This window comes from Podarcis erhardii (assembly GCF_964252035.2).
Source record: "Podarcis erhardii genome assembly, chromosome: 6".
Classification (NCBI taxonomy): Eukaryota; Metazoa; Chordata; class Lepidosauria; order Squamata; family Lacertidae; genus Podarcis; species Podarcis erhardii.
In genome coordinates, this window is record NC_138510.1 from 48,679,387 (window position 1) to 48,706,872 (window position 27,486).

The 27,486-nt window shown below is 42.4% G+C and overlaps 1 protein-coding gene and 1 long non-coding RNA gene across 2 annotated transcripts; one reads left to right on the forward strand and one right to left on the reverse strand.

Moving 5' to 3' along the window:
- The first annotated feature begins 3,828 nt into the window (after positions 1-3,828).
- Positions 3,829-17,244, forward strand: SARS1 (seryl-tRNA synthetase 1). The gene is made up of 11 exons (XM_081866406.1): positions 3,829-4,093; positions 5,898-5,968; positions 7,752-7,832; positions 10,935-11,093; positions 12,183-12,326; positions 12,579-12,734; positions 13,276-13,497; positions 14,265-14,394; positions 14,772-14,929; positions 15,935-16,064; positions 16,577-17,244. Exons 1-11 carry the CDS (start codon positions 3,958-3,960, stop codon positions 16,732-16,734), a joined length of 1,545 nt encoding a protein of 514 aa, XP_081722532.1. The 5' UTR covers positions 3,829-3,957; the 3' UTR covers positions 16,735-17,244.
- LOC309344180 lies at positions 16,930-26,133 on the reverse strand. Its single transcript, XR_014157643.1, has 2 exons — positions 25,797-26,133; positions 16,930-18,522 (listed from the first exon to the last, which is right to left on the reverse strand). It is a non-coding gene; the product is annotated as an uncharacterized lncRNA (long non-coding RNA).
- Positions 26,134-27,486: the final 1,353 nt, after the last annotated feature.

Here is a 27,486-nt window from a genome sequence, read left to right on the forward strand (position 1 = left end):
GAGGCACTTGCACCAGCCACAATCTAGATAGGGTGCAAAGTAGACCTAAAAGATCAGGAAACATTTTATTAAGAATGTAAGTGGTGCAAAAAACCCCCCCACAAAATCTTTGGTTTGGAAAATTAGATGTTTTGTCAGAGTGGTAAAGGCAACACTTCACTTGGTTGGGCATGCAAACATAAGAGCAGCCCTGCTGGGTCAAGCCAAAGGCCCATCTCCTCCAGCTTCATGTTCTCATCATGGCCAAACCATAGGCTTCCAGGAAGCCTGCAAGCAGGACCTAAGCACAGCAACAACAGTTGTTTCCCAGCAACACACAGCATCTGACAGTGGAGGTGGGACATGGAGAGCAGCTGGACATCCAGAATAACACATTTGCAACTTTTCCTTGGTTCTGTCCTGCAACATCACCTAGTCAAACACATTCAACCACTTCATACCATTGGGGCTGATGCAACAGGGAGTGGAGAAGAGAATCTTATGGTCAGGCAGTGGGTATTTTGTACCCCAACTTTTGAATAAATTCACGGTTGAGCAGTAAGCAGGAGGTGCAGCGAGGATGTGGAGTTTTAGCAGCAACACCTTTAAAAGATTCAGTGCCATTCTCACCCCAGATTGTATTACTTGCTCCCCAAAGGGGGCTAATCCAAGAGTAATGCTTGTTTTTATTTGTTTAACTCCTATACTTATTATTGAGGGTAGGAAGTATCCAGACTTTCTGACCTGTGCCATTTATATGAGTTTACAGCAGTGGCCCTTCTCTAATTCTCTGGACTTGCTCTTAAATTTAATTCAGAGCATCAAGTGAAATCAGAAGGGTACTTTTGACGATTTCATAGAATCACTGCTTCTGTTTTTGTTTGAAGTTGTGATTTATTATTCTGGCTTTTTGTCTTTGCTATATTTTGTATATGCTTGAAACTATTTATGGATTAAACCAATATCTGTAAGATTTGATTGACATACCAGATATGTTGTTGTCCTAGCAGCAATCTTCAAGGACTTTCATTGTTTGTGTGGACTAGGTTATAAGTGCTATTCAGGGACTACAATATGATACCTTTCTTACATGGATGACAATGATTTTTTGCAACTCTGTATGTTACAGAATTGATTGGATTATATTTATATAACTGTGTTTTTTCAGCTTTGTGATGATAAACTGCAGGTTAACTTGCTCTGTATGCAAAATGGGCTGGGTTCCTTTTATATATGATTTTAATAGAATTTAATAGTTTCTAGAGGCAAGAATTGCATGTACATTTTTGGGGTTAAAAACAATAACACTTCTGAACTCGTCTGATCTCTCTCTTGCTTGGAGTGATATAAGGGAGATGAAGTAAAGGTGCAGAACTCTCACTATTGCATCATTTATAACAATTAAACAGCATAAAAATTAAATAGGATCTGCTTTACATCAAGATGAATTAACCATCTAGCTCAATTTTAATGGGTCTGCTATTGATTTAAATGGGTCTACTATTGAGTATCTCTGGCTGTGCTAACTGGCAGCATGTTGCGGAATCTTAATTTTTTTCTGGCCCATCTATGTGAGATTGTGTTTAATGGAAAATACTGTACTGTGGTTTGAAGCTGGGACACTATTCTTATAAACCACATGCTCTGCCGCTGTGTTATGGTCCCACCATAACACCCAAAGCATCTATACTGCCAGTCCTTAAATGCCTCCTTTCTCTGTATTGTTATTTCTGTTGATCTCACAGAATAAGAAACATTTAAGTGAAACAAACAAACACAAAAAAGCATGGGACATGAATTTGCTTAACCATTGCTTTTACAAGTGTGCTGTGTATTAGTATGCACCTTAAAGCTGACGGGTCTTGAAATATTCTCTTTTTATACTATTATGAATTTGGTCATGGTAATGACTCTGGCAGAACACACAAAAGCAGCCAACAGGCCTCTTCTCATTGAAACCCACTCTGAACTTGCAACTTGGTTTTATTAGAAACATGAGAAGCTGTATTGTACCCAGTCAGGCCAGTGTTCAACTGAGTTCAGTACTGTCTACATGGATTGGCAGTGGGCTCAAGCACTGCCCAAAGAAAGTCTTCTGCAGCCCTACTGAAGATACCAGAGATTGAGATCTCTCCCCGTTTACATGCCAAGCATATGTTCCACCAGTGAGCTACATCCCTTCTGCTAGTGGTGTATAAATATGGCAACTAACATTTAACCCACTGGTTTATTATATATGCTATAAGCAACATCATTCTTGGAAATACTGTAGCTTTAAAGGTAGGTCTTCTATTTATACAAGTGGAAACAAGACCTTGTAACAGCTAATGGTTTGAGATATGGAAAAGATTTGTTTTATTGTGCACATCCAATAAAATAGTCAGGTCCTCTAGATAAAAAAAAGGGTCAAGAGCAATTAGCTTAAATGCTAGAACTGTTCTTTTTTATTAATGTTTGCCTGAACCATTAGGCTTCATAAAAGGCTGCTTTTTCAATGCTGTTGTGATTGTGGATGTTGTGCATGCTACCATTTTACCTTTTTAAAAAATTAAACACATGTAGCACTTCTTGCTTTAGCAACAACCAAAGCTGCAAGTTGTACAAATTCAAAACAGTTGCAAGGCATTTGCAGCATCTTGAGACATGTCCTAAATGTGGAGGTGACAACCTGATGACTTTGGGCCCTTTTGGAAGGAAGGGCGGGATCACTGAGCTCCATGAGATTGCAGTAAACCTAGTAATGCTCTCCCTGAAACAGGGAGTGCAAGTATTATTAAAACAATTGTTGTCCATCCAGGCCAGCTATGTGTTGGAAAGCATAGGATCAGATTATTGTGATTTATTTCATAGAATTGCAGAATTGAAAGGGATCCTAAGGGTTCTCTAGTCGAATCCCCTCCAATGCAGAATCATACCTGACAAATGGCCACTCAACATCTGCTTAAAAACCTCGAAGGAAGGAGAGTTTTCCCTTGAGTACTAGAGACTAAGAGTGTCTTTGTAACAGCTGTATTTACCAATAGGGACTGGGCCATGGTGGTGCTGTGGTCTAAACCAGTGGTTCTGAATTAGCTAATTACTGATGACCCCTTATCTTTCAAAAGCCAAGTTATGGACCCCCTACTTTTGAAAAATTTGATAACTATGGTAGTTACCTGTGGAAAGCAATTTTTTGAAGAAAATGTGGTGCAGCCCTTAATAAGCAAATAATTTTAGGTATACTAAAAAACAACACAAGACCATAAAATTTGTGATCTTACTACAAATTTTCTATCCCCAAACAGTGGGTAAAACTAGTCGTTATTGCTCCACTACAACTGAATAATGGAATTGTGTCCCTAACTTACTCGTTGACTCACAGTGCTCAAACCAGCTAGCTGGGGGTTCCCAAGTCCTCACTGGGCTCTTACCTTCACATAGCTGTCAACGTTTCCCTTTTTCAAAGGGAAATTCCCTTATTCCGAATAGGATTCCTCGCAAGAAAAGGGGAAAGTTGACAGCTATGTATCTTCAGCGTTAGCAATTGCTGCTACAGTACAATGTTACCCAGCCCGTCCTCGAGCTCTCCTTTACTCTCTCTCTCTTCTGCGCTGTATGCTAGTCTTGCTTTGTAACCCTGACGAGCCCGCCCTCGGCACGGAAGCCTGAAAGGCTGCTCCTGCCTGGACCATCCCAGCTCCACTTTGCAGAGGACCCGCAGCCCGCCTGAGCAAGCGCCACGCTTAGCGCGTGCCCTCCGGGTGGCGCTCTAAGCACCCAACGCCCGCCCTGCGCGAGGCTCCTCCTCCTTTACGTCGGAATCTTCTGCGCACGCGCAGCGCCTTTCCCACGCCCCTCCGCGCTCGCAGTGCGCACGCGTGGCCTCGCCGGGCTCTCCTACTGTCGTTTTGCGCCGGGCGGGCTGTCGAGCGTCTTCCTCTGTCCTGAGCCGGCGCCGCTCCCTCGCCCCTCGGCTTCCAGTCGCTGCCCTCCGGCGCCATGGTGCTCGACCTGGACCTCTTCCGCGCCGACAAAGGCGGAGACCCTGAGCTTGTGCGGGAGACGCAGCGGAAGCGCTTCAAGGACCCGGCGCTGGTGGACGCGCTGGTGGCCGCCGACGGGGCCTGGCGGAGATGTACGTGGGGCGAAGGGTGTGGGGGGGGTGTCAGCGGGTGAGGTGTCGGATAAGGCTGTAGGGGTGCCGTTAGGAAAGGGGCGGAAGAGAAAGAGAAAGAGCGACGCCCCAGCAGGCAGCCTGAGGGGGGGCCTTTGCGACCCCGACACGTGTCTCCCCATCCTCACGTTCCTTCCTTGAGCCTCTTTCACGCTGCCTCTGTGAGGAGCCAGGTTTGAACCCCTCGCCTCGGTGGCGTCCGGCGTGGGATGAGGGGTGAGGCCCGTGAGAAGAAAGGGGCTCCTCACAGCCGTCCCTTCCCTCCACGCCGTCGTGTGAATGGGCGCACAGACCTCTCTTTCTCTTTCACTCCCCCCCCCCAGCCATGAGGTCCAACGGGGAAAGATGACCCTGCGGCCAACTGGGGGAGGGGGGCGTCTTTGCTGCTGCTGCTGCTGCTGCTGCTGCTGCATTATTTCTAGGCCCCGGTCGAAGGGCAGGTTTGGAGTGGCTCTTTTGAGCCATCGGGGGAAGTCATCCCTTCAGAGGGCTTCAGGGCGCTCCCATCTGGACAACCCCCCCCCCAAAAGTGTAGGGTGTTGTTGTTTTAATTGTATTTCCCAATTAGGTTTTTCCTCTTCTCTTCGCCGTCCTCTCTGGTGTTTCACAGCTGCATTGCCCTTTAAATGGACGGGCTTGCGATTTGGCAGGATGCTGTTCAGGCATTGGTGCTGCCTAGTCTGATGCAATCCTGCTGTAACCAGCATCATAGAAAGTGACTCTGGCACGCTAGAGCTCATATCAGCCGCAGCACTGCTTCATTTTCTGTGTGCCTGTTTCCTTGCCAGCGATTTTGATAACTTGTGTTAAATGCTTTTTACATTGTGCTTTACATTGTGACAAAGCATTGGTAATATTGCCTGAGGTGAGAGATGTGTTTTATTACCTCTAACCAGAAAATGAGGGGGGAAATGGAATGGGCCTGTCACGTCAGGTGCCTGAGACCACTGCTACTCATTTAGAGTCAGATGGAGGTTCACTATATGATCCTATGCCCCAAATCATCTCTCCTAGACTTCATTTTCAATATCTCCAGTATGCGAGTGGTGAAGAGTCTATGAAATGATATAGAATCCAAATTGTAATGCAATAAAATACAAGATATAGTAAGCAAAAGAAGCCATCAAAATAGAATTAAAAGTTATACAGCATCTAGCAGAGTGTGTTTTAGTTGCTGTAATGAGCAGAAAAATCATTAAGTGATTTGCTAAGACCTTTAGCAGTTTTCAAATAAAGCATTGCCATTAAGTACAGCATTGCCTGCTGTCTGTATATGGAAATTCTGGAAGTAGGATGAGTAATACATTGAAATATATATATCCAGCAACAATAACAACTAAAATAAAAATGAGATATTCAGTTTAAGCTAATCTTCATTTTACTGTACCATGCAAAAATCATAATGAGTGTTCAGAATCAGAAGCTGCTTCCTTTGGTAGTGGGAGTGTTCTGTATTTGCAGGCCTCTGAATTGCATCTTGCTGAGATTAAATGAGAAAAAGTATATGCCATCACTTCCCATAATACTTTACAAACTACTATCCTTTCTCAGAGGTTGCCTGGGTATTGTAACTTTTGCGCAGTATCATGCATAACAGAAGATAAAATCTTCAGTTTAACAGGATGAACGTATTTTAATCTGTGCTACACCCATAGTAGCAGCAATAGCAGCAGCCAGATAGTTCAATAGACTTATGATTTTGTGTAGAAACTTATCCTTTAAATGTAGACGCCTCTTAGTATTTTTTCAAATGTTTTCCTTCCAGGCAGATTCCGTGCAGACAATCTGAACAAACTGAAGAACCTCTGCAGCAAAACTATAGGCGAGAAAATGAAGGTGCGATTTATTGGAATCACAGCTTCTGATTGGTTACCAAAACCACTATGATGTATGCCATTTTGTTTTGTGATTAACTGTGCTAGAAAACATGTAGAGTTCAATCAGTGGCATGAAAAACGCCATTAGGGAAATAAAAGGATTGACAGATTGGGAGCTGTCCAGAAGAAAAGTGATATGTCTGAGAGGATGATGATGAGGCAGCATGCTCAACTATACTATTAATTTTAATATTAAAGGTAAAGGGACCCCTGACCATTAGGTCCAGTCATGACCGACTCTGGGGTTGCGGCGCTCATCTCGCTTTATCGGCCGAGGGAGCCAGCGTACAGCTTCCAGGTCATGTGGCCAGCATGACTTAAACCGCTTCTGGCGAACCAGAGCAGCGCACAGAAATGCCGTTTACCTTCCTGCCGGAGCGGTACCTATTTATCAACTTGCACTTTGATGTGCTTTCGAACTGCTAGGTTGGCAGGAGCAGGGACCAAGCAACAGGAGCTCACCCCGTCGCGGGGATTCGAACTGCTGACCTTCTGATCAGCAAGTCCTAGGCTCTGTGGTTTAACCCGTAGTGCCACCCACGTCCCATTTTAATATTACGGAACACTAAAGCACAAAGAAGTTGTCAAGCTGAATTGAGCCCACTATCGTCTTAGGATCACAGTCTGATTCTCTCCCACCAAGCAATGAGATAGAATCGCTTAGAACTGGGTGAGGGGAAAGCGAGTTTTATTTATTGACTGGCCTTTCAAACACAGAATCTGAGGGGAGTGTGCAAAATATATAAAAAAACAATAAAATGACAAACCTATGGGCCCTCAGTAGCAGTTGTAAAATACAGATACTAAGACTTTAATCCTTGCAGCTAAATCCCTGAGAAGAGAATTGCATTTTAAGTAAAGAGTGGGATAACATTGCCTCTAATGAGAGGGAGTTCCACAAATGGGCATGTAATGATAGTGAGGGCCCACACGTGTTGGCAGGATCAGGAGACAAGCCTTCTTTTACTTATGAAGTGGATTTAGTATCTCCAAATTATTAATTTAACACTTCTGAAAGAGTGCTTTTCCAGTTTTATTTCCAATTGATACTGTGTTGAAAAAATAAAGGGTGATACCAGATTTGTTTGTTTACTGCAGGGGTGGCTACCCTCTTCTGCCCAAAGGCTGCATTACCTTTTGACCATGCCTGCAAGGTCAGCATGGCCACAGTAAAAGTGGGTGTGGCTAAAATGGACATGTAAACCACCATCCTTGCACAGGCATGCAGGACACACATACGCCACACACAGAGACCAATAACATCCATTGGAACTCTATTTCCTCCCCCACCCCCATCCTTTCTCCAGTTTTACTCAAGCTTTCAGGGCTTTAGAATGAAAATGATGGTATTAGAGGCTGCCTCTACACAAAGTTCTTTGCACTGCCATGAAGAGCAGATTGTAATATTCCACCTGTTTCAGAGCACTCTGATGGTGGCAAAAATGGAATTGTGTATATGAAGGAGGGCTTCCTTGCACAGCGCCCTTAGTTTAGTCATGACCAAGTGGAACTTTGAAGGGGTCATTCTCTTCTCCTCACCCACATTAGAGCACTCCAAGAATTGCTGAGAGAGAACATGCCAATGATATGTATGATGGATATTTAATAATCTTTACGAGGAAATGGAAACCAGTGATCTAGGCAGGTTGTCCTTCAAGCTGAATTTGTAGAATATTTTTGTTCTATTGCTTTTTATTTGCCGATTGATTGCTTTTTTTGTTTTTGTATTTTTACATATATAGAAAAAAGAGCCAGTAGGAAATGATGACCACATACCAGAAAATGCACAAAATCTCGATGAACTTACAGCAGACATCTTAGCAGTAAGTTATTTTCAACTAGTTTCTTACTTGACCATTCACTAGTTTACAGTGTATTGTATTTGTGAAATATACTCTGGTGTTTGCTTTTCCCCTCACACATTTCACTTGTGCAGCTTCAGATTGGGTGAGGAGCATGTGTGAACGAGAAAACATGTTAATTGCATTCTGATTCTTTTGTTCCCTTGCGCTATATTAATTGTTCAGTTACCCACTGGTCTCTAATGTTGGAGCTGTGGTAATTCTCTCCCTATGCAGGCTAGCTAGTGGTTTTTAAATTGTGTTTTTTCACCTCTCTTATACCCTGAGCTGAAATACAATTTTGTGAGGAGGGGTGGATCTGTAATTTGCCCCTCACTCTGCTAGTTCATCCTTTTCTCATGGGCAAGAGAACTGTGAGGCTTGCCTGTTGTCCACTGCTCAGTCAAGAGGCTATGGATGTTGAGGTTTAGGAAGCTCCTCATCTCCCCTTCCTGTGGCATGGCTGGTTCAGCTCTGTGTGGACCATTTGGCTTGGCAGCATTGGAGCCAAACTATTCCCAGCATTCCTCCAAGTCTTGGAGCTAAGGAAGGGGTGGATTTGCTGCATAACTGCTGGGAGGTCCCCTACATGTCAACCTGCTAATAAAACTTGGGTCACTATACTTGCCAACAGTGATGGCTAATTTACCCTAGCATAGTGAGTGAAAATGTAGGAGCCTATGTTAGAGTAAGGACCAAACTAGATAAGATGTCAGGAGATCTGCAGTCGGGTCTCCTGATGCATTTTTTTGATCAAAGGAGTCTGTGGAAGGAATTTGATTGTGGAAACAATGCTAAAGGAAATTGTTTAACCATTTCCCTCTGCACCATTTCCTAACTAAATTCTTGCTCTCCTCCCCAAAGCTCCTGTTTGCCCCAGGATGGAAAGTATATAGGTTCCCTGTATGAGTGTATGCACATACACCAGGAGCTTTGAATCTGTAGGAAAAAAGATTTTGGTTTTATTAATTGGCCTAGAAAAGTTTGTATTAATAGCTATATTGATGAATAACAAATTGTTTATTCAGGGGCAGTTGTAGTTTAAAGAGAAGTATTGTGTCTTCCTTATGTTGTTTAGGATTTGGCCCATTAAGGTTTTATTATGTATCAGAATGTTTGTATAGAAGATAATTATGTTGTAATAAATAAGTTTATAGTAAAAAAAAATGAGGATTTTTGGAACATATTTATTCCTTAACTTTGTTTCTGACTGATTGAGGACTGAATCCGTTGTGTATACTATACTTCTGCTTCCATATATAGCCAGACACATTTTGTTGAACTATTAACCTGTATTCAGTACAGTTGTTATGCTGGTGGTCCAGAGAAACCTAAAAATGTTTTTTTGGGTGCCTCAAATTAATTCTAAAATTACATTGGGATGATTTTGGATTATATTCGACTCTCATGTGAAAAGCACTTAAAGTGTGAGCACTGAGCTAAAAACAATAAGTCCTCTTATGCTACTGAAACAAATTATAGTGGGGTGATTTGGGGCCACCACTATCTCACAGTATAACCTACTTCATAGGGTTGTTTTGAATATAAAATGGTGAAGGAGAAACATGTACACCACCTGGAGGTCCTCAGAGAAAAGCTAGATATAAGTGTAACAATTTTTTTTTTAACGGGTGTGTGTTTACTATCAAGCAGTAGATTTCATACTTGCTATTGTCCCAGCAGCAGCTGCTTCTCTGGGTGTAGAATAAGCCAATGCAGAGATTCAGTAGGAAGCACAGCTTGTACTGTCTGTGCAGCTGTAGTAAAAAAAGAATAAGAAGCTAAGCCTCCTGCCTTGCACATTCGTTTGTCCAGGCACCAGCTGCTGGGCATACATCTTCTGCCATTTCGATAACTCCAAAAGTCACAGAATTTCTCCCTCACACTGCAGCCTTGCAGCTGCTACTACAGATACTATAAAAGCTGTATATCCGAGAGCAGTTAATTTACCATCTATTGTATGTTCAGCTCTACTATACTGTGATAGCAGACCTCTGCCCTAAAACTTGCTTCCTCATTTTATTCCTTTCAGCAACAAGCCAAAGTATTTTATACCTCTGGTTTTTTTATAGGGTCGTTGTTTTGGATTGTTGTTTTTCTGCTGGTATTTGTTGGTTACGTTATTTTAATTATTGCTTTATTTTGCGTTTCACTAGTAAGCCACCCTGACAATAGGAATAAAATGTGTTGGTAGAGGATTTTAATATGCTTCTTGTTGCATTACTCATTTTGCCATAAAAGCAGAAAAATGGTGAAGAAGATAGGTAGGGGGCTTCGTATGCCAATTGGCACCTTTTGATAGCAAGCACACTCTGAAGTGAGAAAGATGCTATATATACTAATAGCAAACATGCTTTCTGAGTGTAGGTAGTTATACAGCCAAAACAGCATTGTCCATGCACAAGAAAGAAGCATCAGCAGGCTTTGGAAAACACCAAGGTTTCCAGGTGTCTCAAAAAGTGAGGGCAGGGCAGGACGGGATGTATGGGAAGGAACCCCAGAGCATCCCAGTGAGGACCAAGCTTGTTCAGTGGGCACAAAATGCTGACAGTTAGCAGGGTGATGGTGGAATGGAGTATCTTGGAAAAAGACATGGCTGGCTTGCTGTGGTCCTGAACAGAAGCCCTCCACCATATGGTATTTTATTGCAGAGCCCAATCTTCTGTTATGATAATAAAAACTGAGCAGTAGCACAAAGCATTCTTGCATGGGATACTGTGCTGACATGAGTTTTGGATCAGAAACTTCATCAACCAACCATTGTGGGCTTGTCCTTTGGCCCCCAATTTGTGCCACTCTAAGACTTATATGTCTGTAATACATAATGCAAAGCTAGTCCTTAATGAGGCTTTCCATGTGTGAGCCAAAGATCTTATCTGAGCTTCTGCTGGTAGTAAACCAGGTATTGCCTTTTACCCTGAGTTCGATAGAACCAACATTGGTTCTTGGTGATGCTAGACCACCGGCTGAAATGTGAAACTGAAGTTGATAGAATTATGGTTTCCAAAAAATGGATGTGTCTATTTTCACAAGATATTATTCTTTTCTTATATTTCTTATATTAGGCCCACTTTTGTGTTTCAGGGTCTTCAAGTAAGCCAAATAAAGAAAGTTCGTCTTCTAATTGATGAAGCAATACTCAACTGTGATGAAGAGCGCTTGAAGCTGGAGGCAGAGCGGTTTGAAAACCTCAGAGAAATTGGAAATCTCCTTCATCCCTCTGTGCCAATCAGTAATGATGAGGTAGGAGCAAATTCCACACTTTTATATAAATGTGCATGAAAGACAGTGTGTGGTTTGGTGGTTATAGCCTTGTGCTTCACTATTAAACTGTCCTGCTGGTAGGGTGGGGAGATGGCAAGCTGAAGGTATAAAGTCCTGAGGGTGTGAGGCAGTACATCCTAGGTGAGGAGGTTGAGAAGTTTATGCAATTTGTATTCTAAAATAGTGTTCCCCATAGAAAAGAAAGTCACAAATGGAAAAAAAAATCCCAAATAAGCACAAACCCCTGATCTTGTTTAGGAAATGTATGGGAAACAGACTTAAGCTGGAATTCAACATCATGGTATTACAAATGTCGCATCTGTGCAAGCATATCAACCTGCCAGGTGGAACAGTTTCCCCTCCCCCGTGTGCTATTCTGGTGGTTCTCCTGACACCCATCCACCCCCTGAGACAATTTGGGGGGGGGGGTGCAGGTCTCATGCAACAGGAAGGCCCGTTGTGCAAGTGAAAGTTCCTGCATTGGGCTTCCACTGACAGGGCCCCTTAAGTGAATCCTACCCATGATGTGTGGCTTGGAACCAACCATTTGTCCAACAAGACAATTTTTTGTTTAATAATACTATTAAGTGAGTCTGATATAATACTGGGCTGGTTGGATTTTGCATTGGAATAATTGCCTAAGAGTGTTGCTATGGAGACGTCATACTCATTCCAATTGTTGGCAAGTAGTAATTTTGAAAGCACTTAAGAGAGTTGCTGGGTGCTTCTGTGACAGCCCTGCAGGTGACTAAAAGACCATCAGATCTATTCCTTGCTTTCTCTGCATCTCAGCCCCTTCTCCAGGGCAGAGCAAACCCACACACCACCTTCTCTTCAATCAGCCTATAGGATGCAGATGGCAGCATGTCACAAGTAGAGAGCAAATGCAGTGCAGGAAGCTTCTGGCAATTGTAAGTGCTACTGTGCAAGCAAATACCAGCCAGGATTGTGCATGTGAACACATACAATTAAATCATGGATGAGATAATTGGCTTGGATTGATATTGTTTCTATTGGGATGTTCAAAGGCCTAGAACAAAACTTTCTCCCTTTTTATCACATGGGTAGGATGCAGATAACAAAGTGGAGAGGCTATGGGGAGACTGTACAGTGAGGAAGAAGTATTCTCATGTGGACTTGGTTGTCATGGTGGATGGCTATGAGGGAGAAAAGGGAGCCATTGTTGCTGGAAGCAGAGGATACTTTCTAAAGGTGAGAACTTAACTTCTTAATCATTGCTATTTATAGGACTGGGAGAATTGGGATCCCAGAAGAAAACTTATTTATTTTGAAAATTGTACCTTGCTTTTCAAAGCCAAAACACCACCTTCACAAAGTGGTTTGTTTAATATCTAAGCTGTTGAAGACTGTCAGAATACAACGTTCCTGCCAGTGCCGTTTCAAAATGTGGGTTCTCAGGAGCAGAATATTGACTTACCTACTTTCTTCTTTGTTGTTCTATAGGGTGCCCTGGTTTTTCTAGAGCAAGCTCTTATCCAGTATGCCCTGCAGACACTGCTTAGCAAAGGGTACACCCCTGTTTATACCCCTTTCTTCATGAGAAAAGAGGTGATGCAGGAAGTGGCCCAGCTAAGCCAGTTTGATGAAGAGCTCTACAAGGTAAGGTGGGAAGGGTAAAATTACTCTTTTAGTAGCAAACTATATAAGCTTCTAGAAAAGTTTTGTGTTGCTTCCCTTAATGTGTAATCACATTGTCCCTGGAGCCATGTGGAATTTTTCAAATACTGCTGGTAAACTTTCAGTCAGATAATTGACTGTATTTCAATATTTGTCCTTCATTTCAAATTGTTGCACACTTCTTTAGGAAGCATTTCTACCATCAGCCACAGTCAGTGCTAATAATTTATGATAATGAAAAGGAATGTTGGGTTGATAGGTTAAAGGTTTTGTTAACATTGTTTCTAATCATCACAGGCATTGTGCCATGTCTTCCCCATTTTCTGATCCACAACTACTTAACTGTTTGTCATTGGGGGTCAGACAACAACTTAAAAAAGCAATCATAGAAGAAATTATATGATTCAGTAAACCAGTAATTTAGCTTACAAGGGCTTTCATTGGAATGGTCCACTGAAGCTTTGTCTATGTACATGACATCTTGCTGCACTGGTCTAATGGACTAAATTTTTCTACTTCTCAGGTACTTGGCAAAGGCAGTGAGAAGAGCGATGATAACACTATTGATGAGAAATACCTGATTGCTACATCTGAACAGCCAATTGCAGCATTGCACAGGGATGAATGGCTGAAGCCAGAGGACCTGCCCATCAAATACGCTGGGCTGTCTACTTGCTTCCGCCAGGAAGTTGGTTCACATGGCCGTGATACCAGAGGCATTTTCCGTGTGCACCAATTTGAAAAGGTATTTCAGTTGCAAAAGTTATTAATCCAGGGTTGTATTACTCATTTCACAAACGAGACAATTTCTGTTCACACAACAGAGCTTCCCCTTTTTATCTTCCTCCCCCAACTCCTGCTCCCCTCCAGATCAGATTTGAGGGTGGGGAAGGAGAAGGAGGGAAAGTTAAGTTGCCTGAACAGAAGTTGTTCCACTCACACAATGACTTCGCTTGAGTCAATCCCCAGATAGTGTGTGTTTTTCAGCGATGTGCCGTTGAAGAAGTTTGCATTGTTGAAATGTATTGGGCAATTGAAATGAAATTGGTGTTCCTCTGTAACAGTTTATGGTAACTGAAAGTGTTGTTTATATTCAGTAGGAGGCCGATAGCTATTTTTCTCTGTCTCAGTAGTACTTAGAAGCTGGTCTATGTTTGGTAACTGAAAGTTGTGTTTGGTTGCATTAGGCTGTTGAGTTACATTCATCTCCATTTTATGATTGTGTTCAGTTTTATTTCATTGTTTTTTTCTTGGTAAGGATATCTTTAGTAAAATTTGCAGGGTTTCCCTCTCCCCCCCCCCCCCCGACTTTTCATGCTGTCAAAAGCTTGGGAATCCAGCATTGTTCCCAAAGGAACTGATTTTAGGGGTTGATGTTAAGTCACAGAAGACACAGAACAGTATAATTATTATATTCTGGAATTTAAATTCCTCTTCGTGTCTATGAAGGATTTCTACTTTCTTTTGTTTTTTGTTTCCTGCTCTGAAGTTTCTGCTTTTGACCCTTTCCAGATTGAGCAGTTTGTCTATGCATCACCTCATGATAACAAGTCTTGGGAGATGTTTGATGAGATGATTGCAACTGCTGAAGAGTTCTATCAATCTCTGGGCATCCCTTACCATATTGTGAATATTGTCTCAGGTATGTATATACCCCCCCAAATAATTTGCAGCCTAATCTATGTTTAGTTTCTCAAAGTTAAATCTTTCAGTGTGGCCTACACCCTAGAAAGTGTGCACACAATTGCACTTGACAGCCAGTAATCTCTGGTCGTTTGTATCAGGATTTATTTGCTCTAACTGTAAGACCTGTAGTATCTCCGCATGCAGCCATGCACTTATGTTTATTGTCCAGACTAACACACATTCTAATTGAGGAAAATGACCATAGATCTCCTTGTTACTCTTGGTTTCATTCTGTATCTCCAAAACTATGAGAGGGGTGAGAAAGGCACATCTTTCTGTTCCCATTATTAGAACACTGAATCAGTACCTAAATGCCACCTCATGTTGTTACAGGTTCCTTGAATCATGCTGCCAGTAAGAAGTTGGACTTGGAGGCATGGTTCCCAGGTTCAGGAGCTTTCCGTGAACTTGTTTCTTGCTCAAACTGCACTGACTACCAGGCACGTCGGCTGCGGATCCGTTATGGACAAACCAAGAAGATGATGGACAAAGTAGGCTGCTTTCTATATTTTACATATACAATTCTCCCAATGCATCATTTACAATATACTGGTGTTCTAGTTAAATAATTATTTGGGTTCTTAAGAAGGAGCTGCTATTTACCCACTGTAGCCTTCAGGAAAACATCTGCCTTTTTGCTTTAGTCTGATATGTTTTTTCTATTCACCATCTGAGTTGATTGTCCCAATAGGTTGCAACTTTCAGTCCTTGCTAGGGAGACAAGTTGGCAGTGATGTTGATTCTGGAGATCTAACGAAAATTGGAAAGGCCCTGTTAATTTCCATAATTTCCCATAAAGATACAGATTTTCTGCCTGTCATTTTGTCTCACTACTTCTTCTGTGATGCTGCCATAGAAGTGACCAGTTTGAGAATGATCCACTTGCCAGTTGAGAATTACTGACTGCTACCAAGGAGCCCTAGGATTGCTTTCTTGAAAAAAGTAAAAAATGTAATCCCTTAAATTTATGAAAAGTGTAGAAATGGAAACCTGAAGAATGAATAATCACTGGGCTTTCCTTTTCTTTTTTATTTTCTTTTTTTAATTTGAAAGACAGAGGTTGTATCCAGTGAAGTCAAACAACCCCTAATAGTTACTTGGTGTTCAGATATTGGACATTAGTGAACAAACCAACATTCGTACAAACACATTTAAAGGCAAAGCTCAGTTATTTTCATTCTGACAGTTATCACAAAAGGAGGATGTTATCTACTTGAACTAACAGTGCAATCTACCTTGCTACTTCTAAAATGTTTAGATAAGGAAGTCTGTTGGTTAAGCTAGAAAATGTTAGTTGTAGTGTTCCTAAATTGGAACAACTCTTTATTAGACTGAAGGCTCTGCCTTTTCAGATGACTGAGTAACAGAATGACAGATTAGGTTTATTGGAATGGTTATTTTGGAGATGGTATTTATCCTCTTCAAAAATGTGTTTTCTTGCTGCTCCTTTTACTTGCTGGAGAATACTAAGAACATGAAATGTTCTGCCCTCAAAGGTGGAGTTTGTGCATATGCTCAATGCCACGATGTGTGCTACAACACGTGCTATATGTGCCATCCTTGAGAATTACCAGACAGAGGAAGGAATCATTGTACCAGAGAAATTAAGGGACTTCATGCCGCCAGGTAATAAAAGGAAAATGCTTGTTGCCCTCCCCCTCCCCATAGCCATCCATAATTGTGTATTTTATACCGTCTAATCGTCCTTGTTGTCTGAGCCTAACAATTCTTCTCAACTCATAAAACAATTGTGACAATTTCCTCCTGTCTAGAGTAAAGGGTTATATCGCGTATGACTTGCATTGTTTCTTCTCTTGACACTAAACAAAGAGAATTCATTACAGTTGCTATTTTTACTGACCCATAACATTTCAAAAGGAGCAATATGTAAGAGGATGCAGGTGGGTCTCTCTGGTCCTTGGCTGGAAAAGGTTGGGTAAGCTCAGATGTGCTGTCCCTAACACTGCCTACTTTACTTTGTTCAAGGACATGGAGTAAATTAATCAAGGTGACTTGGTGTGTAAGATTGGTGTGATGTGTAGGAACAGAAGGAGGATTCTTGTTGATACTTCCTTTGTAGAAGTTTGGCCCTGGTGTGTTCACTCTGTTATCTTGCTCTGCCTTCTTCCTCCTTTTAGGCCTGAAAGAAATGATAAAATTTGTAAAACCTGCTCCTATTGATCAGGAACTTTCCAAGAAGCAGAAGAAACAGCATGAGGGAAGCAAAAAGAAATCGGCTGGTGGGGACTGTGCACTGGAAGGAAAGATGCAGAACATGGATGTGAACAGTCCCTAAAAGGGATCTATGTGTTACTTTTTCTGAGATTGCACAGTTTAGTGCATAAAGCTGCAGGGGGTCCTGGATATGAATTCCTGCTTTGTCTCATCCCTCCTGTCACCATGGGCAAGTTACTTTTTTCCATCTCGGCTTCCACCCTCTGTAGCCTGGGAAGATGTTCCTTCCCATGCTGGCTCTGAGGATCCACTGGTGTTTGTTTTCACATTGAATGTGGAAAGCACTAGAGGTGCTGACCAGTTCCCCAGAAGTCTGTATGTCTTACATTATGTTAATTATCCATGGAAACAGTTTCTATTCAAACCCCTAGTTGCAAATCCAAGCAGAGGGAACAAACTGCTATATCATGTTTATTTGCTGAAAATCTCTGCTGAGCAGAAGCAACACTGGGATAAAGCAAAGATCAAAAGGGAAAATAAGTATAGGCATGTGGCATTTTACTGTAAAGACAGTCTTTGCTTAGTCATAGGATTTTACCTGATATGGTGGCACTCGGTGAATAAAGCAAACATTGAAAAAATGATGCTTTTCTCAGTTGTATTTTATGACTTCTGTATTTCTTGGATTCCTTTAACAACATTGCTTGTGTCTGCTCACATATGAAGCGGACTGTTTTACACAGATGTGTAAGTGGCCATAGTTTGCAGATATGAAATGCAGGTTAATAGAACCCAACTTTTTGTTTTGTGTTAGTACTGGCTTATTAGCTGTATGCCTTCAAATACATTTTTGCAGTACTTCCATGTCAGCATAATAACTTGGCCTGTATCTTCCATTTACCTCAGTTATCCGTAATTTTCTGGATATTTAATTCATTCAAATTGTAATATTTAATACTATCTGTGGAATTTGCATAGCAAAAAGGAGTCCCATATCAGATGAAAGATAGAAATTGAGAGGGCATGTCACCAAGCTTTTACCACCCTAGGATGCAGTTAATCTGGTCCTAAAGACTTGAACTCATCTAACATAGATGAGTATTTCCTGGCCAGCTCCTTGTCAATCTGGAATTTCAATCCTACCCTCTTAACTGTTCAGGTTACCTATATGAGATTGCACAGGGTTCCTCTTTAGAGAGAAGACACAAGGTAAATAGGAGTTGAGCAATTAGTTGACCAAACACTAAGCAATTATCTGGAGAAGGTGGAATGTCCAGGCATCTTCCATTCATTTCAGAGGTGAAGAAACAGCATTTTACAAGCTTCAAACAGCAATTTCCTTGCTGGGAAAATTTCCTACCATCTTCAAACTTCCATTCCTTTTTGATGTGTCTTTGGGTTGTGTTGACCTATCCATATCTGACATCACTGGTGACAAACAAAACACTCCTTCCACTCCAGTGCACTTAAAAAAATCATCAAGGATTTTCTTTCCTTTAATGTAGCCTTTTCAATAATTATCAGATCAACAGTAGGAGGGACCTTTTTGAGCTACCCAGGGGAAATTTGGTCCGTTAATCCAATTACATCTACTCTTGAGTATCTGAAGAAGTATCTGAAGAAGTGTGCATGTACACAAAAGCTTATACACAGAACAAACTTAGTTGATCTCGTACGGTGCTACCGGACAATTTTTTTTGACTGCGTCAGACCAACACGGCTACCTACCTGAGCAGAACATCGTTGGAGACAACCCATGTCTTTTTAGGCAAGAGGCTGCAAAAGGGCCAGAATTTCCCCCTATAAGTAAGTTTGAGAGGCATGCTTTCGTCTTACCAGCTGGTGGCAGTAGAGACACCATTTCTCCATCATTGGTGCTTTCCCTTTCATACAAAAGGCAAAGAAATCCCTGTTGGTTGATAAGGAGGGGAAACCTAGAGTCAGACAATTATGTTTGTCAGGACCAACCAGTATGTCACAATATAGCTAGCTCTCCAGCAACTCTCTATTAGACAAGTTGTTAAACTCGTGCAGTGGGAGGGGAAAGGGTACCCCTGATTGATGTTGTACCCACAAAGTCTGCATTTAGTCATGGTCTTAAGATTAAAGTAAGAGGAAATACCAAAGTTGCAGTTTACTTGCTAAGTCCAACTTAATTCAGTAGGATTTCCTCCCAGGTAAATCAGTGTAGGATGCAACCTGTTCGTGCCTAATCGTGCTGCTGATGAGCAGAAAAAATAGTTTCTTAAATAGTTTCCTAGATTGAAAAAACAGAACAGAAATAGTGGAATCATAGAATTTTAGAGTTGGAAGGTGTCCCAAGAGTCATCTAGTCCAACTCCCTGCTATGCAGGAACCTCAACTAAAGCATCCATAACGAATGGCCATCCAGCCTTTGCTTCAAAACCTCCAAGGAACGAGAGTCCACAACCTCTTGAGGGAGACTGTTCCACTGTCAAACAGCTCTTAACTGTCAGAAAGTTTTTCCTGATGTTTAGTTGGAATCTCCTCTCTTGTAACTTGAATCCATTGGTTTGAGTCCTCCAGAGCAGGAGAAAACAAACTTGTTCCCTCTTCCATATGACAGCCCTCAAGATGGCTATAGATGTTGGGAAAGATGGAGGGCACAAGGAGAAGGGGATGACGGAGGACGAGATGGTTGGACAGTGTTCTTGAGGCTACTAACATGAGTCTGACCAAACTGGGAGGCAGTAGAAGACACGAGTGCCTGGCATGCTCTGGTCCATGGGGTCACGAAGAGTCGAACACAACTAAATGACTAAACAACAACAACAATAGCAAAATATCCCATTTCAGCAAAGAAATTTAGCTGGAGAAGTGCAACAGTTTTCCAAGCAGAGTAGCATGCAGGTATATACCGTATGTATAATAATGTCTCTAAAGTAAGTGAGAGGTAGAGTGGAGCCTCTCTTGCGTGGGTTTATATGAAAGAATGGATAGTATATTTGACTGCAGTTAGTGAATGGAGTGCTGGAGTGTTGCTTAACAGCAATATGAAATAGTTTGTGAATTTGCAAAGAACTCTATAGCAGAGATTGTTATATGCATATATGAGAGCGATTATAGTGCCTCATTGTGCCTATATTTATACCCAGTCTTTCTGGTTTTTCACCCTGGCTTATTATGATGTTTTATGGCATTTCTTACTGTAGTTGCTTCATACTGTTTTATTGTTGGCTTTTATTTTTTTATATACTGCTGTTTCACTACATGCATAAGCTGTCATGAATTATATAAGGAAAGGTGGGGGTGGATATTTTGAATAGCACTCACTATTTCTACTTTCTGGAAACAAATCAAAGACGTTTTTGTTTTGAGAAGCCTTTTCAGCTGGATGAATTTTTCTTTTTCTTTTTTTTAAAAAAGATACCTGTTAGAGCATTACTCTAGAACTGAATGTCCCCTTCTGCCATAGCTCCTATTCTCTGGGTACTTATAACTCTGCATTTGTTGCCTTACACCACAAGCAAGAAAGCTGAAGTGAATTTGGATTATGGGTTACAATGGTGTGTCATTTTCTCATTATGTAAATATTTCTGGCTCCTCTACCTGGTTAGTATTTACCTGGGAAAGCCTCCTAAACAAATCTGCAAAGTATTACATTTAATTAAAAGAAAGATTCAGCCTGGCCTACAAGAAGGAGAAGCCCGTAGAGGATTTCTTACAAAGTTTCTTAAATGCTCATGTTCCTCAAAGTATTGATCTTATTAAATCTATAGCTGGTTTTGAACCTCTCCCTCCCCCCCCCATGGACTTTTTTTTGCACATGAAAGAGCAGCTGGTACCCAGAGAGGCAGGAGCAGTCTTTCAATGGCCATGGGCCTTCCATCCATCTGACTGGGAGCACTTGCTCCCTGGCTTCCTTTGATCAGCCACACTGGAGAATAATACTAAATAGAAAGAGGAACAAAAGGAGCAGCTTGGAGAGGCTCCAATTTGTAATTCAAAAAAGGGGGTTGGAAATTCACATTCCTGCTTGCTGCAGCCCTGAGGGGGGAGGGTAGGGTAGGAGGGGTGGGGTGGGGTGGGGTGGGGGACGTGATTTCATCACCCCTGATGATTGCCTGTTGTTTTCAGGCTGCTGCCACAGTCCTAGTGCAATAAGATGGGGGGGTTGGGGGAGAGATACTCAGACAAAATCTACCCAATCATGGTAGACAAATTCCTTCTGTTTAATTCTGGAAGGTGGGTGGTGGTCTTTTAAACTGGCCCAGCCCAGCAAAACCAAGAATGAAAATCAGACGGCTTAGGTGGGTTAATCCAACACACTCCGCAGTGGGGTCGCAGTTAATCCAAACTTGGTAAATGTACCAGAGTTAACAGCAGTTTGCAAACAACATACCTCCCGAAAGGAGTGAGAAAAAATAGAGCCGAGTGTGCTAAGCTAACCAAGCATGTGTTTCTTGCATAGCGTTTGTTCAGTGCTGGGTGAGTTGCAAGGCACAGAGGCAGCCCAGAGGTTCCTTTTCTCCTGCTATGAAAAGAGCAACCCTGCCGACAGCTTCGGAGTTCTCATCCAAATGACATGAAGTTGCATGTAAAGCAGGAGCCTAAGGTTGGACTGAGAAAGGAGAAGGAACAGAACCATGGTTTTAAACTATTGCTCTCACCGCCTGGTCATTGTATACCCATCAGATCTTGGCTTGCCTTTTGTCGGTTCCGTGACTTGCAGCCCTATCAATGGCAGCAAACCCCGTGATCAAAAGTGTCATGTTTGAAGGATTGATGCAACAAGTCATAATTTTGATCTGACTTGTGAGATTACTCCCAATGGCTGTGCTAAAGGTGGACTTGCCCCCATTTGGGGTGTGCAGTTGGTCCACAGTGGGAGAAATTCGTGAAAATTTTGCTTGTATCAGCATACAGTTGGGGTGATTCTGAGCCAATTAACTGATGGGTTTTGAAATAAAAGCAGCTGCAGTTTACTGTTCCACCCCCATTCTTCTCTAAACATGACAGCACTTGTATAGTTCTGCCTTCCCAGGTGTATGCATGCACACATGTGACCCTATCTTCAGATACTTGGATTGACTTCTGGCACATAACCTTCCCCCCTCCCAGAACAGATCAAGGAATGTATCTTTTTTTTTTTTTTAATAAATTTTTATTCATTTTCCAAACACATAATTAAACACAAACAACACACAAATTAAAAAAAAACAAAAACATACAAACATTTAAACAAATATAAATTCATACTCTTATTTTCTATACCTTCTTTCCCCGGACTTCCCCATACCTCCCTTTCACTGCATCCTTATTTCACATTTCTTTAGCAACCCTCCAGTCAATTAAATTTTTAGTTCCCTTCATTAAGTTCTTTTTAACTTATTAGTTACAGCTGTAATTCTCTGTTTCTTAGTCCTTGACATCTTAACACTCCTCAACTTTACAACAGTTTTTAAGGTATATTTTAAATTTCTTCCAATCTTCTTCCACTGTCTCTTTCCCCTGGTCACGGATTCTGCCGGTCATCTCTGCCAGTCCCATAAAGTCAATCGCCTTTGTCTGCCATTCTTCCAGAGTAGGTAGCTCTTGCGTCTTCCAATACTTTGCCAAAAGAATTCTTGCTGCTGTAGTAGCATACATAAAAAACGTCCTATCCTTCTTCACTACCAGCTGGCCAACCATGCCCAGGAGAAAAGCTTCAGGTTTCTTAGGAAAAGTCCACTTAAGGACTTTCTTAATTTCATTATAGATCATTTCCCAAAAAGCTTTAATCCTCGGGCAGGTCCACCAAAGGTGGTAGAAAGTACCTTCAGTCTCATTACATTTCCAACATTTGTTATTGGGCAAATGGTAAATTTTTGCAAGTTTGACTGGGGTCATGTACCACCTGTAGATCATTTTCATAATGTTCTCTTTTAAGGCATTACATGCCGTAAGATCAAGGAATGTATCACTACCGCATGCATTTGATAAGTTGGGAAAAGGAACTACAGAGGCTGTCTTGACTGCATCAAGAAGACAGGTGTGATGCAGTAAATGCGGTGTGGGCATTCACTATGTGAGACTGAAATCCCTACCAAAACAATAAGTAATTTGGACAAGTTGCTTTGGACAAACCTGAACTATCTCAGAGTCCTGGTTTAAGGATAAGCAAGATAAAAAAAAATGTGAGTGGTCTCTTGGAATATGCTTTCTAGACCAGAATGCCAACAGGAGTAGAATCCAGAGGTCAATTAAAGATGTCTGCTTTAGACATGAGACTGCTATACTGTATAGCGGGTGGTGAGAAATACTGTATTTTTCCATCTATAAGGCACCCCCATGTATAAGACACCCCCTATTTGGGGGGACTCAGATTTAAGAAAATGGGGGGAGATGTATCCGTGTATAAGATGCCCCCTAATTTTTGACATTATTTATTAGGAAAAAAACCTAGTCTTATAGATGGAAAAATACAGTATATGGTGGTTGTTTTTTTGTAGTGAAACTTGGTAGAGTGATGATCTGACTGGCTCAACCATGCAATCCCCCCCCCCCCGCCACTTTAAATCGGAAGCTCCTCCTCTCCTGTACCTTTTAATGCTCTGGATGCACAGCACCAGCTCAGCTTCCCTTTAAAAGTCACCAGTAAAATGAAGCTACTCATTAAGTTCAAAGGATGAAGCAAGCACAGGGCAGATGTTTCTTTTGGCCCCTGGCTGGGGAGGCAGCCACCCAAACCCTCCAAGTGCCAAGGGTCAATTCACGTAATGCTGTCTCTGCCCACGCAACCATCCCCAGGCGGGTACAATGAGAGATAAACAAAGGTGGTGACTTCCCAGCTGCAACAATTACAGGAGCGGTTGCTGGCTCAGTCTGTAATTACTCTGTGCATGCATTGCATTTGTCTGCATGAGCTGTGTGAGTAGAAACCATACTGTGAACCAGCCACAACCCTCTGGGAGCTCTTGCTATATGAAGCCCAGTCACCCCCCTGGAGCCTGGAGCATTGGCCACCAACTCCATGCCTCCAGTTCAGTGGTGGTTGCTGCCCATTGGGGCAGGTAGGGTCCAACAGTCAGTGACACCACAGAGAATGCCAGGCAGAGCCAACTACTTCTAATGTTGTCCCCATCCTCCTCCCTGCTGACTTGTGCAATGGCAGCGCTGAGACTAAGGAGGAGGAAGCTGATGGTAAGGCCCACCTCCTGGACTGGTTGTAAATGAAGAAGCCAGCCAGGTGGGGGCAGGATGAGGCTGGTGGGACAGCAAAGGAACATGCCAGCAGGCCACAGGGAAGGAAGGGTGCTTGAGAGCCTGCCTAGCACCCCACACTCCTGTCTAGGAGGAGGCCAGCTAGTAGCTGGCCAGGGTGCTACCACCATTTCCTTCCTGAAGTTCTCAGCCGATCACATCCCCCTTCCTCCCAATAGGCGGTGCCATTTCCCCTTCTTTGTCCTCCCTCCAGAACAGAGTCCACAATACAGAAGGGTTCCCTTTATTGTCAATGTGATGATTTAGCAGTTCCCTGGGGGCCACACCCGGCCACTCTTGACATTGCCTCTTTTCCAATACTTGTTTGACTTGTTCTCTATCTGTGTGCTTCACTTGCCGCCTTAGGGCTACGCTCTGTTCGTTTGTACAAAGTGGGGCGGGGGGAAGAATCCAGGTCTTTCCCCAAGAAGTGGGAGCTGCTGCTGAGATGTCTTCACTTCAACAGTAAAAAATATATAAAGAGGCAGGACTGCAAGCTTGGCCTGTGAGCAGCAGTACCAGCTTCCTCAGCTGTGCAGCGGCTGCTTTGACTCCCCCATTAAATCCTGGTCAATATCTTCCTGCCCTGGTGCCTCTGAACCCGTTTCTCAGATCAGTGGCTCAGGCAACAAGCCCAGATGCATGCAGCCGTCTCCTGCATCACCCTCCATAACCAATCAATTGGCAATGTGGAGCTGCTGAATTAGCAGTTCCTCATCTCCTCCAGGACTAGCATTCACAGGGCCCCAAATTCCCCATTAAATGTGTGTTCTCCTTACTTCATCTGGATGGCCTGAGCCAGGTGGACCAAGCACAGAGCGATCATTTCCATTATCATCACTCCCCAGAGCAGTTTAATTCATGCTGCTCTTTGTGGCTGCAACTGCCAGTTCTTCCAAGTGCTCGAATGCTAAATAATAGACTTTTCAGGAAGATAATAAGCCCTGATTTACAGATCTTCTGAAATTAATCACTTAGCTAGCAGAACCCACACAACTCTTTGGGGTCCTTGCAGCAAGGGTCTTTTGTTCCATGCTTAAAGCATATTGGCAGCATTTGTTTGTCACACAGCAAAGCCTAGCTAATGGTTTGCCATGACTGTACAGATGGTTCCCACGCAGCTCCTCTCCTCGCATGTGGGAGCAACAAGCCACATTCCCCATCTTAGTGTTACATCCAAACCAGCAATCCCTAATAATTGGTTAGGCAATATTTTCTGAAGTGAAGTGAAGCCTGATCCTTGGGACAGGAAGAATTCTAAACCAAGAATTATGGTTTGCTGCTCCTGTTCACCAAAATGGGAGCCATCTTTGTGTTCACAGGAAGCCATTAACAATGGTGTGATGTAATGTACGAACTGGGCCAATTGTTTTGTGATTTCCGCCACATTACCATAATGGTGGTGTTGCCATGAGGATACCTGAGTCTGCAAGGAGGAGATTCTCACCTAGAACAATCTGAAGTGGTTCCATTGCTCACTGAATGTACAGTATTTTCCCAATTGATACCATTCTGTTTTACAGGTTCATACAATCTATAGCTAAAAGCCATTACACAACCTTGACCATCTTTGATAACAGCCATAAAATCCTGTATTCTGCTTTTGCTTTGCAAAAGGCTTTCCCTCAAATCCTGAATGAAAAGTGGTTGAATAAAATATCCCCTAAACTTTTTAGACTGAGGTTATCATAATAGATCTAGTTGTTGCACACAATTGAGAGAATAGGGTATTCTCAACTTGGATTCAGATTGATTTAAAAAGACATTAAAATGATGTAAGCCTTTAATTCCTTGCTGCTATTTTTTAAAGATATATAGCCAGTTTCCACTTCCTAGTAATTTTATTTTTACTGTTTCCATGGCAAAGACCCATGCAAATAGCATGGAGAAATCAGCCCTCTGGGGATCCAGCTCATTGCAGAAGCCTACTTGAGTATTCATGAAATAATGAATGAACAATTACAAATAAGTACAGCTCACCCATTTACTCCCGGTGCCATCCTAGACAGAGTGCTGGAAACTAGCCTCTCCTCACAACTCTTTCTCTACTTCTGAATTCATAGCAGAAACAGCTGGAGTCTAGCAAGCCTGAGTTTTCCTTATGGGCAGAACCTCAGATCTGCCACCAAATCAAGTTGAATGTGCCATACATCCTGCGGACACCATGTGTGTGTTCAAAAGAGAATATAACCTGTGTGTGATGGTTGCATGTTACAGTGCGCTTGCTTGTTTCCTATTCCTTCCCACACAGATGTGCCCTTGCGCATGGCTTTTGTAACTTTCAATGCAGTCCTCCCTCACACAGTGGCCGTCAGCCAGCACCACACCTCCCTCCCTGCCCCATTTTTCTGCATTCCTTTCTTATCAGAGTGCATGCATCAATAACGCTCATATCCCAAGGTGCTTTTGGAGACTTCACAATGGGTATCTGAGTTCGATTCCAACCTTATTCGGCTCTTGTCCTGGATGGTGTTGGGCTCCTTCGCATGCCTCGCAGGATGGGTCCTAAATCCAGGGTGTAATTAATTGATGGCCATTCTCCTCCTGAATGGCACTGTCTAACTTGTTTGTTTTCACTCAGTAGGCTAGGAGGAGAGGCAACATTCCTCCCCGTATCCTTGGGAGCCTTTGGTTGCTCCAGCCTGTCTGCCTGCCTGATTGGCTTGCAGCTAGAGAACTGCTTGGCCCTTAGCAGCAGAGACAGGAGTTTAAGAGAAACTTGGCCTAATTTGCCTCTAGTTATGCCATGTCAATGTACAGGGAGCTGTGTGTTCCAGTTTAGCATCTTTGATGCTGGGTTTTCTGCACCTGCTTTGTTCTAGGCTGGTTGGTTGTCTACATCCAGTTCAAAACAAGTTATCTATTGCTAAGGAGTTTGTCTTGGCAGGGCAGAGAGGTTTCGTTTTGTTATTATAAGTCAGGATGCAGATAGTCACCCAAAGGATGATGGGTGCTGTTGAATAGACTTGGGCTGCAGTCCTGTACTGATTAATCTGGAAGTAAGCCCCATTGAACTCTGCAAGCCTTACTTCTGAGTAGGTGTGTATAGGATTTTGTGCTACAAAAAATGATGAAAAGGCATAATTTTAATATTTTATTGGCTCAGCCATTTTGCAAGTTTTCCAACCACCAGCGATCCATCATCAGCCATAGGTTTACACAGCAGAACATTAAAATAGATTTGGTCATTTGCCCAGGGTGATGGTGCTTGGCTACTCTGCTCTGAGGACAAAAGAAAAACCCTTTGTTCTCAGGGTAAAAATGCCCAGGTAGAGAACCATTTTCTTGGAGCTCCTGCCAGTGAATACATTTTAGATCTATTGTCGTTGTTGTGAACAAACACCTGTACAATATACCTGTTCAGCCCCCTGACTAGTTAAAGAGCCAACAATGTTAACTGTCTTAAAAAAAAAAAAATCCTAGTTATTTCAACCATGGTCCACCAGCATGCATTGCTTCTGTTTAACTTCAGTTCATTTCAGTTGGGTTTGAATGGGGTCCCCATTCATAATCCAAGGATGTACAGCTGTGGTTTCTGTCAAATTGCTTCCTTTATATTCTGAGTTGAGTGAGTAATAGTCTAGTCAAGAGATTAGCAATACGATCCGAGACATCCATCCATTTTAGATTTTCCTTCAGATGTGAACCCACAAGGTGCATCAGGCTGGCG

Coding starts and splice junctions, on each gene's coding strand:
- SARS1 (XM_081866406.1), top strand. CDS start 3,958: ATGGTGCTCGACCTGGACCTCTTCCGCGCCGACAAAGGCGGAGACCCT. Junction 4,094..5,897: donor CGACGGGGCCTGGCGGAGAT/GTACGTGGGGCG, acceptor TTTTCCTTCCAG/GCAGATTCCGTGCAGACAAT. Junction 14,395..14,771: donor TATTGTGAATATTGTCTCAG/GTATGTATATAC, acceptor ATGTTGTTACAG/GTTCCTTGAATCATGCTGCC.